The sequence below is a fragment of the Phallusia mammillata genome, chromosome 4, assembly GCF_965637545.1.
Source record: "Phallusia mammillata chromosome 4, kaPhaMamm4.hap1.1, whole genome shotgun sequence".
NCBI classification, from domain to species: Eukaryota; Metazoa; Chordata; class Ascidiacea; order Phlebobranchia; family Ascidiidae; genus Phallusia; species Phallusia mammillata.
Genome location: NC_137255.1, coordinates 15855188 through 15866713, shown reverse-complemented (window position 1 = coordinate 15866713; position 11526 = coordinate 15855188). Strand labels below are relative to the sequence as shown.

General features: G+C 36.0%; 2 protein-coding genes across 2 annotated transcripts; both read left to right on the top strand.

Annotated features, from left to right (window-relative positions):
* Window positions 1-1454: 1454 nt before the first annotated feature.
* On the top strand, window positions 1455-6836 carry LOC145223517 (zinc metalloproteinase-disintegrin-like atrase-A). The gene is made up of 16 exons (XM_080089928.1): window positions 1455-1503; window positions 1743-1858; window positions 1915-2070; window positions 2130-2218; window positions 2273-2439; window positions 2864-2946; window positions 3024-3182; window positions 3381-3578; window positions 4116-4252; window positions 4315-4497; window positions 4859-5027; window positions 5281-5392; window positions 5497-5617; window positions 5895-6078; window positions 6555-6678; window positions 6733-6836. Exons 1-16 carry the CDS (start codon window positions 1455-1457, stop codon window positions 6834-6836), a joined length of 2151 nt encoding a protein of 716 aa, XP_079946054.1.
* Window positions 6280-8140, top strand: LOC145224799 (uncharacterized). The gene is made up of 5 exons (XM_080091377.1): window positions 6280-6384; window positions 6555-6678; window positions 6733-7186; window positions 7349-7515; window positions 7938-8140. The coding sequence occupies exons 3-5, from the start codon at window positions 6983-6985 to the stop codon at window positions 8119-8121; spliced, it is 555 nt and encodes a 184-aa protein (XP_079947503.1). The 5' UTR covers window positions 6280-6384; window positions 6555-6678; window positions 6733-6982; the 3' UTR covers window positions 8122-8140.
* Window positions 8141-11526: the final 3386 nt, after the last annotated feature.

The following is an 11526-nucleotide window of genomic DNA, read 5'->3' as shown; positions in this document are numbered from 1 at the left end:
AGCCTACTTCCCACTAATTCTATCAATTCTAGCAGAAACTTGTTTCTAATCTGAATAAATTTGTAAGTTCAATATAAGCTACACACAGAGAGATCCAATTTTATTTCTACAAACGTTGACTACTTTGTCCCATTCTAACCCTCCCAAGCAATATAACCCAGAGACTACATTGCACAAACATCCGGATCACAGCTGCAACCGCCGCAATGGGGTTTTGCTTGGTACGTAACGACACGTGACTACAGGCCGCCATGGTCTGGAATGATACATCTCAAGTCATTTTATTCTAACATTACATCAAGCTACACTTATTGCCTTATAATATTAACAGTTTACAATATAGCCCATCTTATTATTAAACATACACAGTTTAGTTTTTACTTCAAGTAAAATAAATGAAATTTTATCTGTAGCCTATAATAAATCGATTGAGCTGATATTGTACATCGTATTTTATTGATGCCAATTTACCCATAATACATACGTAACCATGTAAAGTCTATCGCAATCGATCGTCTTGGAAATCAACAATATCACCTGCATTTTAATTGCAGCACTAAACAGCTTTGTTTCATGAAATCTTTAATGACTAACCAAAAGAAGTTTATAAGATGTAGAAATTGTGTATTTGAGACCAAACCAAAACGAAACTGAATGAACGAAAAGGAACGATTTATCCTTCTTCGGATTTGAGAAGTGAAAATAATGTAGGAAAACAACGCACACTAATGGTAAATAAGTCACAATGAGGTTACCCTTAAAGTTCAGTTACAAGTGTGTTTCATGATTTTGCAAAGCATACCAGCTTATATTGTCACGGATTGTTTGTTAATGTCGGGCGCAACTTGCAAAGTTAACTTAATTAAATGTTGTCAGTCGTTGAAAGATGTTTACCGTTAATGTAACTCATTGTGATGCACTCTCCAGTCCACTAAAACAACTGCATGATAGGATTGTTTACAAAAACAGGTGTTTATAATTACTGGGCACAATTGGAAAAAATAGCTTACAGTTAGTAAAATAATTTTGGCTGAATGATTTGGTAACTTTTAATGCGAATTTTACATTTGCTCGAAATCTGTCATAGTTTATATACATCACCAAACAACAAAAATTAGCTGAAAGTGGCTAGGAAACAATCCCATGAATGCCGTGATACTTCATTTTCCAGTTTACAGGCAGCTGGAACTACAAGCAAAGAGTGCATTACCAAACAAAAAACAAGTTTCAAAATGACATATACTAGCCTACATTATACAAGACTATTGTGGGAAAATGACTTATTAACAGCTCAAAAAAGCGTTTTGTACAAATTATTGGTTAGTCTACACAGGTAATATCGAGTGACCTATACGAGTCTCACGGTTAGCCCGGATGTAAAGACAACCAACACATTTTAGTTTGAAAAAATGGTCGCATGATATTTAGTAGTTTTTTCGTCGTGGTTGATCAACATGGAGTATCTTAAAGGATTTCAAATGCTTCTGGTATTACTACTTACTGGTAAGGATTTGTTTTGTTTAAAACTATTAGTTTTGTTTAAAACTATAGTACAAAAACTTGCAATAGATGATGCGAGGCACCTATATCAAACGAAAAATTTTCTGTAGCTAGAATTGTTTTAGTGAAAATAAATGTACATTATTCATTAAGTTGCAATTTTCAATAAAAATGACGAAAACACACTTTGGACAATCTTAATAAGCTGCTAAAAGAGAATTGATTCACTTGTAATTTAACAGGATTAAACGAATCGGTCGCAAACTTCAACCAAACCCAGGATTACGAAGTGGTTTATCCGAAACAACGAATTAATGGAGCTTGGAGTAACGATTTGTCGACAAAAACTAAAAACACGGTTTGATCTTTTTCTTTTGAAAACAATTTGCCGGAGAATAAACAACATTTTTTCAGAAGTATGATGGCCTTCACAAGAAATATGTGACTTTTCAGCTAGAAACGATGGGACGCGTTTTTGTGCTAAAATTAACCCTTAACTTTGATATACTCGATGAACTACTTACAACAGTGCATGTGTCTTCCGGAAATATTTCGTTTCCGGATAAAAAGGTTCGTTTCAAAGCAATTCGAAACCGTATGATGTTTTTGATTATGTTTGTTATACACAGAGCATGAATTTTTGCTTCTATGGTGGAAAAGCATTCGAAAATGAAAATGAAGTGGGAATGGTGGCAATTAAAACTTGCAAAGGACTAGAGTAAGTATCCACTTCATTTTTTCCTATTTAACATTAAAGTGTGCAACTTCACAGCGGTTATCTTATGATCAACGACCTTCATGACACAATAGTTATTCAACCAGCAGTCGAGTATTCACAATCTAACCGACATATTGCTTACCTTGGAGAAAAAATACGTGATGAACATCCTCAACGATGTATTACTCTTAATATGCCAAAGATAATAAAAACCGAACAAGGTATTTTTTGCAAATAATTTAAACAAATGTCGAGTGCCAGAGGCGAATGAAGAAATTAGTTTGCACTTTTAGCTGTTTTGTTAAATTCATTTTGACGAACTAACTTTGATGGTTTGATTCGTAGAGTTTTAATGTGCTTATTGAACAAAAAAAAATTACCAACTCGGTGTACATCGCGTTGTTTGTGTATAATGTAGATCGCAAATTAAATCGAAATTAAGTGTTGTCCCCGTTACTTTGGGCCGTCACTTTACTTTCCTGCGAATACCACATTTTTAACGATAGCATAGATAGGAATTAAGGGATGTTAACATGAGAAGTGGAGAGATCTTCGTCGAATCTACGCTACCCTTTGCCTTAGCATTGCTTAGAGTTGGACGCGTGTATGAAAATGTGCAAAATGAATAAAAATTCTGTGTTTTAGATGGGCCAAATCCAAGAAAAAAGCGAAGCGTTTTGTCAGAGGTCAAATACGTCGAAGTCATGTTCGTCATCAACTATGATCTGGTAAAACGGTTGAACGAAATCTTTAGGTTTAATGGGATTCAAGCAATAGAAAAACGAATTTTTATATACTGTTGCAGTATTCTAGCTTTACTGAAAACCAACTGAGAGAGATGATGTTCGAATATACCAATGGCATGGATTGCCTGTTTCAGCCGTTAAATATTCGGATTGTTCTAAGCAGCGTGGTGTTTTTTGACAAACAGAATTTGTTCAATTTGTCGCAATCCGCGAGCTTGGTAAGATTTTTCATTACCGACCAATCATATATTTGTATTTAGTCGACAATCATTTGTTAACATGACCATTTGTAACGCTGTTTTAGTCCTCTAAACTCTATACATGGGTGCACAACAACAAATTTCGCTCAGGCCTTGGGCAGAAACCCACCGTTTTTGAACCTTTGATATTTCTTATCACAACTTAATTGTCTTTAGACTTTAATAGATTTTGCGCTTTACCGCCTCACGCAACTTTCAAACACGCCAGAAAATTCTTCCTGGCACAGATCTGACACCTCGATTTTGCTCACATACGGAGATTACATTGAATATTCTGGAGCAGGCAACGTCTATCTATTGGGGATAGCCGTCCTCAAGCAAATGTGTCAAACCTCTTCAGTATCTTACGCATCTGTAAGTTTCCTATTTAACCGGCGACGCAGTTTATTACATCGGTGACGGCCATCACATTTTTCTCAAATATTTTACAATACTTCAAACACTTCCTGTAGGTCAGTGGTTTTCAACCTGTGGGTCGCGACCCCCGTGGGGTTCGTTTGCCATTTTACTGGTGGTCGCGAAGGCCCTTGTTAAACTGATAAAAAGTAAATGTTTATCAGCAATACCAAAAGGAAAACACACCATTTGATGTAAACTTATTTTGTGTTTTATTATGACCATTACGATACAAAACAAATGCTCTATTATGTCACAATACGGAAGATAGCTCAACGCCAGTACCACAGCACCGCTTTGGCAAACGTGCTTTAACAGGATACTTTGCGTAAGAAATCCGAACAGATCAGCAAGCTAAGGCCCTTCTTCTTTGCCCAACGTAAGAGTTTATAGCAGTGATTATCAAAACAGTATGGACATTTTTAATGGGGGTCGCAAGTATTTAGTGGCTAAAATGGGTCCCGATATGAAAAAGGTTGAAAACCACTGCTGTAGGTGATGACAAACAACAGATTACCATTGAAAACCACAATACTTCTTGCTCACGAACTGGGTCACGTGCTTGGAATAGACCACGACACAGCAAGCTGCGTTTGCGAAGAGACGTACTGCATAATGAACCCCTTCCTTCGGTATGCATTTACATATTCTACCAATAAAAATTATACCGACAAAAAGTGATTAACAAACACAGGGGGCTAAGTCAAATCTACTGGTCCAACTGCAGCAAGCAAATGTTAAATGATCAACTGGAACTTAGTACCGGTTCATGTTTACTTAACAAACCGACTTCGATATTACCTACCGTTCGATGCGGAAACAAGTGGGTAGAAGCAGGTGAAGAGTGTGACTGTGGCACTGTGGAAGAATGCAAAAGGTAGAAGCGGATATCCTGCTCGGCATTGTGCAAAGTTTTATTGTAGGACTTGTAAGCAACGAATAACCACTTTTCGTTACGAATTTAAACAAAACCTGTTCTTAAAGACCAAATATAATGCATAACTTATCTAACATATCGAATAAGAGCTTAATTTTGCAGATATTTTCGACAAAAGTTATTATAGTCTGCAACGTAACCATGCTAAGTCAAATATTAGGCTGGACATACCAATGCAAATAAACAGCGATGCCGTTTTCCTAAATATTACGCTCATCATTTTAGCCATAGTATCCATATTCATTACCTATCAGAATATTTGCGTCCCGATGTCGATTTTTAAACTGCATGTTTAACTCAGCTTGTGTTGCAATCCACACACCTGTAAGTTATGGGAATTTGCTGAGTGTGACAGGAGCGCTTGCTGTGATCAAAACACGTGTAGAAGAGCGCCACCTGGTGTCCCATGCAGGGAGCTCTGTGACCTTGAATGCGATTTGCCTGAATATTGCGACGGTGAAAATGTTACGGTTCGTGCCCTTTAGAAATACAATACATACATATAGTTCTGTTTTGGTGCAATTCAATTCTTTATTTGCACGCATTAAAGCAAAGTAAAAATTGCAACAATAATATTGAAAACCAGTAATTGTGTGACGGGGTGCAATTTGTCATAGCCTTTTACATAATTAGCCAGTGAGCATCAAGCCTCGATTGTTGTTGCAATAAAGATGTGACAAAAACCGGTCATAACAACGTTAATGAGAGCATGTAACATTACAGTGTCCAGCAAACAGGATTGCAATGGACGGAACTTGGTGTAACTTGGGAATGGATCGTTGTAAAGGCGGCTACTGTATGACAAGAGACAGGCAGTGCGGAATACTCTTTGAGGGTGAGAAAAAACATTTTTTAAACTTGCAGGTTGTTCATAAAAAGGTAGATTTTATGATTCAAACTTAATGCAAACATTTCGCTAACATTTCATTACTTGCGTAGGTCAAGTAAATGCAGCTGCTGTCAATGGGGACAAACTCTGCTATGATCTCAACAGAAATGGATTTGAAGGAGGAAACTGTGGAGCAACAACCAACGGGTCATTTATACCCTGTACATTGGAGTAAGTCAAACTTAGTCTTGCTCATACAATTACATTTAACGTAAGAATATAAGCGGCTTTAAAGCAGTTGATATGACATGTGACGCCGTAACCGACAAAACTTCAAACGAAAGAGAGAAATATACAAGAGCTCAACGTAAGAACCTTACATTTGCCTGTTATCCATACATACTTTGTTCAGCCGTAGGTTTGTTTATAAGTCCATGTATGTCTAAAAATAACTCATGTATATTTGTTATACATGAGTTACAAGTATCTGTTTCGTTCTGAACAACAGAAATAAAGATTGTGGAAAACTCTATTGCGACAAGGTAACTGACATACGAATTGGACAATCAATCACTAGTCGGGCTAAAACACTAAGTGTTTCTGGACATTCATGTACGTATGGGTACACAGCAGAAATTCCAGGAAAAGACGTCTACTACGTAAAGGATGGAACAGCATGCAACATAAACGGAGTAAAGTTTGTTTGCCTATAATATGCTCCAACGCAACATATTCAAAATATTCATTTTTTGTTGATTGGTAGAACACCTTATAATGTTCTGTAGTTCAGTTTTTTTTTTACCTCTTAAATTTGTTAATTAACGTTTAAGTTAATTGGGAATTCACATTGACGTTCTAAAAATCACAGAGGGTCGAGGTTTATGTAAGTCACAGCAAAAGTTTAGGAACGATGACACAATTCTGTTTAGGTGTGCAATAAAAAAGTGTGTGAAGAAACACCTTTGAATGTTTGTCCCAATTGCAGCTTGGTGACAGGGGTAAGCCAAACGTAACAATTTGAATTCATGATATTATGTGTCAATAACATGTCCTTAAACAAGTGAGTGTAGAAAGTACTGATTTGTGTTTATTTTTCGGATTTAAGAAGGTTGTAAATAAAGTTTACAAACGTTAAAAATGCAATTATATTAAGTACATACAATTATAGGTGTGTAATGATATGGGACACTGTCACTGTCATCCATTCCACCAAGGTAAAAATTGCAGTGTGTTTAACCCATCAGCTGCCGGAGGTGGTCCTGAAAGTGGTCCAGCTCCGTTGAATTTCCCTGGTAAAAATTAAATGTTCAAAATGGACGGCCTGTACGTAATGCTTGTCTTTATAGATTGCTCTGGCTACAACGCGACGAATAAATGGGATACGTTCTCAAATATTGTGTCAGAAATCAACCTGAACGTCACGTGTGGTGTGGCGACGTATGTGCGGTAAGGAATGAGCCACTGTGATTCAACTCATCACACAGTAGTTGTTTAACATCATCTGGTAATTGTAGTTTGGATCTTTGTCCATTTATTGTTCGAGGGTGCAAGGTTGAGGACCTCGCCCTGTACGACAGAAATTTGACCTTCAATCCTATGTTTAAGGTTGGATGTTTCAACTTTGCCTGTTGTGTTCGTACTTATACTTTCTACCCTAACTTGAATTGTTGTTTTGAGTTACAAGATGTTGCACCGGAATGTATAATGCAACCTGAACCATTTGTTAATGTTGCCCCGCCGACAGGAAGAATTGTAATATCCAATACTTTGGCAGTCAAACGTTGTGGAAGTCAAGTCAAGGTAGGCTACTATCATGCCAAACCAAAATGAGTCAGAAAAAACCTAACACTGTATCGGTGCTAAAACTTTAAAGTGGGCATACATTTGCGATTTAGGCGATTTTTTTATCGTTGTTTAAAGTGAAAATAAATTTATTTGGAGTTGACTTGGAGTTATATTTAGACAAACGGAAGTTGGACAACCTTTACTCATCAATTACGAACAATTAAACCTGCAGCAGTTGACGCAAGCAACACAATTGCAAGATCAGTTCCAACATTTATCATTGACATCGCCTGCACTTACGACTCGAAGCTAACTGAAGTAATTAAACATCGTCCCATTTTGCGGTAATTATTCTTTTATCGAATTAGTTTGGTTATTACACCCTCCTATAGCACTTTTGGTTATTACACCCTCCTAGGCCTATAGCACTTTTATTTAGACACAGAGGTATAAATTTTTCTCTGATGAAGACGACCTGTATAGGACGTCGAAACGTCGGAATAAAATTGCATTTGCCTCTACAAACTTGATATTATGCCTAGCAGCAATAGCTTATATATATATATATATATATATATATATAAATACTCAAAATAAGTTTGAGCCAGACAATATGGGCAAACGAATCTGTTTTCTTACTTTTATTAAACAATTCAGTTTGTTCAGTTTGGGTTTGTCAAACCTTGCCAAACACATTTTTAAAGGAAAATAATTTCGGTTTGTACATTGTAAAAAAAACAACAACATTGGTCTTCATTAAATGCAGGTGTGTGCTGGATGCTAAGATATCACACACAGGAAGCCAAGTTGTGCAATTACTGGCTTACCCCACCAACTTGTACACTATGCCCTTCAGCGCGCAACAGCCAACACAAATCTCAGCAGGACAACGAATTTTCGTCAAGGCTGAACTAAAATCGTATTACACAAAACTGGTACTGCAGGTATGATATTAAAGAGTCAGCAAAATATGAAAAAATAAACTCTATTAGTTCATGAACTATTATTTTGTAGTTGATTAACTGTTGGGTTTCCTCAAATCCTTCACCTATAAACGACCAATACGCATTCAGAACCGTACATGATGGGTATTTATATTCACGTACTTGCACAGTTGATCTGTATTGATAAAATCTTTTTTTAGGTGTGCCGTGTCTGATGCCCTTGGTGTCACAGGAGGAAACATCGTTTATAACAATTGTTTGTCAACACACGTAAAATTTTCCTTTCTTGCGTTTTACTGGGCGAAAGTAAATTTAGCATCACAAGAGATGTACTTGCATTGCCAGACCCGCGTATGCCATAGAGACACAGAGGATTGCTCTTGTCCGGTCAGTAGCAATCTGTAAAAGTCTAACAGTGTTCATTTTTTTTTTTTTCCAACAACTAAACCAAACAAACTATAAGCATTTTTTTACAAAATAGATCATCGCTTACAACGAAAACATCCCTGACTGGTATCTATAGTTTTACTAAAATGATCCATATTAATTAAAACTATTTTGCAGAGTTGCAATGTACAAAGGCGACGCAGATCAGTCACAAAAGAAAGTGAATTTACCAGCAGCCTGGGACCTTTTACAGTGAAACAATAAATTTGTCTTTTCTGTTGCTTTGTTTTATTCAACCTGTATAATTCACTTTTAGGCAGTTCGGTAAAAATGAAAAATCTATAACGTACACGTTTTTATGTTATTGGTTTTACAATTGTAAAATTGTATGATAATTATCATCGCCTTTACGCGCCAAAATATATCAAAGCAGCAATCATGCAAGTAAGATGCGTATAATAAAAAAAATAACTTACCACAAGAAAGATTTATTTGTTAAGTTTTAATAGATTAGCCTACCTACTAAAAAGCATGATTTATAATGTAAACCTTTTTATGATTCGACTAAGCAATTATATGTAGGCTTAGTTACACACGCATATCTATATGTCACAATTTTATTGCTAAGAACGCTATGTTGATTATATTGTAACAACCTATAACTAAACCAAGCAATAACCCATTTTTTTGCACAAACATCTGGATCGCAACTACAACTGCCGCAATAATGGTGTTTTGCTTGGTACATAACGACACCTGAATGCAGACCGCTGAAAGAAACAGCTCAAGTCATTTCATTCCAACAGCTTATCGAACAGAAAATGCAGGCACTTGTGCGTTGCTTTATTTAATTTTTTACACATACTGTTACAGCATAGATAACTTAATTCACTAGATGCGCAACTCGGCGAAATCGCTCAGACAGGTCACGCTCGAATGAACCAGTAGACATTGGCTTATTTACAATGGCGGGCAATGGGTGAGGAGTAAAGATATTGGCAAAAAATCGCAATTTATTGCATTAAACGTCAAATAACTTTGGAATTGAAGTGATAATAAATTTGCAGGTTACGTAAGTGTTATGTATCTCGTGTATTTTATTCGTTTTTAGAAGTTTATTGTGTGTTTTAAAAGGATCACTAACCGTTTTTGTTTGATTGATTTTGTATGTTAAATATACCATGGACAAGACCAAATTCTCGTATTTGTGATTTAGTTGTATTTCTGTGTAATAGCTAGGTCAGCCACATCGTGCCAGCCAATGGCAAAAAATCTTTGTTTAAAATTTGCAATCCTGAATTTCAAAGCAACTCTGATATGAAGAAACATTACAGCAATTTACAAAAATGTGTGCTCTCATTGCTTGACCCAACTTAGGGAGACATAATACATGCTTCATAAAGAAACGTAATATTAATTTCCTTTTAACCCACTTCTGTTGTCAAAATCAAACAATAATTCTTTTCAAACAGAGCATTCATATGTGAAGATCACTTTGAAAAAAAAAAACGATCTGCTGATTATTGGTTGCAGAAAAAAGTTAAAAATTGGTGCTTTGCCATCCAAAAAAAAATCCTAAACAGCAGTACAGGACAAAATTGGTAACATTGCCCATGAACATATAAATGTTTATTACAGCTAAAATCATTTGTTGTGGCCAAGACAAGCAGAAAAGCACCATTTGACAGAAAGGTTCTTTCATAAGTTAAACACCACAGCGTTAAAAGTGTTGAGAAAGTTTTTAAACAATTAGGTCCTCAGCTGAAAGTTAGTACACACTTCTTAAGTTAACAATTCATTTTAAACAACAAGTTGTACAACATTTAGAAAAGTCATTTTATAGAAAAGGCAAATACCTTTTGGTAGAACAATATAAAAATAAAATTGTTAAAGCATACATAAGGTACAGTTATGTTTATTATGAATTAATCTGGGTTTCTGTATGTTATACTTTTTGTGGCAGACTTTGCATCTCAAGCAATGTTGAGGTTGAATGGGCTCCATTTTATGGATGGTGAGTTAAACCACTATCTTTGGGTATTACTCCATTGAGGAAATCAACTTTAAATGCATTTTTAAGTATAACACCTGCTTTTAAAACAAGATAGTTTTTACCATTAGGCTTTTATTGTTTTTTGTGCATCATTACAGGGGAGTTGGATAACCTTGAACTTTGTACGGGAGTAAGCAGGAAAAAACAAGAATATTAACAAACATGCCATACAAGCATGGAACGCCCCGACAGGCACAACCATAATGTGCTCACCTCACTGCAATGTAGCCAGTAGATATGGCAACACATTTAAAACTAGATCACCTAATATTCAAACACAGTAACAGAAAAAGGGCCGGTAATGTGTAAAATGTGTGCAAAGTATGGCAAAAAATGGAATGCAACAGAGTGCAGCAAATGAAACCCAGTGCAACTAGTAAAGAAGAATTGGTAACAGTGGATGACCGAATTCATTAGGATATCTTGGTATGCAGATTCAAATGTTTCTCATTTAATTTTGGAACAGTAATGTGTCATTTCCCATCTGCAGGATTTGGTTGAAAGTCAAAAACACTCACTAATGAGTGGCAAGCCTCATTTTTTAAAAATGCAATGTAAAAATGCTTCAAAGACCATTAATCGGAGACGGTACCACCCTGATGTGGTTCATTGGGCAATTGATTTTTTTGCTAGAGCTTCAGCAGCATATAATCATCTCAGAACCAGTGGTGTTCCTATATTGCCATCATCACGTACTTTACAGTAGTACAGGTATAAGTTGCAATTTTACACATAATTTTTTGAACTGACATATCATCACACAATCCTTAAAAACACTGTATGGTAGATTGTTAAAAATATTGGCTCTGGTGCATGTGGTATCAACCAATTGGCAGTCAATGCTCTGTGGATGCAAAGTTAGTTAACAGCAGCAATTTGTGCACTTTTTCATGTTTTTTTAATTTATTATTCTCATGTAGTCAAGAAAATTGGTATTCTAGGAAGGCCTAAGGCCACTTAGTTGGATTTAT

What these genes read in the sequence shown, in the direction of transcription:
- LOC145223517 (XM_080089928.1), top strand. Translation starts at nt 1,455, where the DNA reads ATGGAGTATCTTAAAGGATTTCAAATGCTTCTGGTATTACTACTTACT. An exon ending in TTTCGTTTCCGGATAAAAAG is followed by an intron (nt 2,071 to 2,129) that starts GTTCGTTTCAAA and finishes TGTTATACACAG; the next exon opens with AGCATGAATTTTTGCTTCTA. An exon ending in AAAACTTGCAAAGGACTAGA is followed by an intron (nt 2,219 to 2,272) that starts GTAAGTATCCAC and finishes GCAACTTCACAG; the next exon opens with CGGTTATCTTATGATCAACG.
- LOC145224799 (XM_080091377.1), top strand. Translation starts at nt 6,983, where the DNA reads ATGTTTAAGGTTGGATGTTTCAACTTTGCCTGTTGTGTTCGTACTTAT. An exon ending in GTTGTGGAAGTCAAGTCAAG is followed by an intron (nt 7,187 to 7,348) that starts GTAGGCTACTAT and finishes AGTTATATTTAG; the next exon opens with ACAAACGGAAGTTGGACAAC. An exon ending in AAACATCGTCCCATTTTGCG is followed by an intron (nt 7,516 to 7,937) that starts GTAATTATTCTT and finishes CATTAAATGCAG; the next exon opens with GTGTGTGCTGGATGCTAAGA.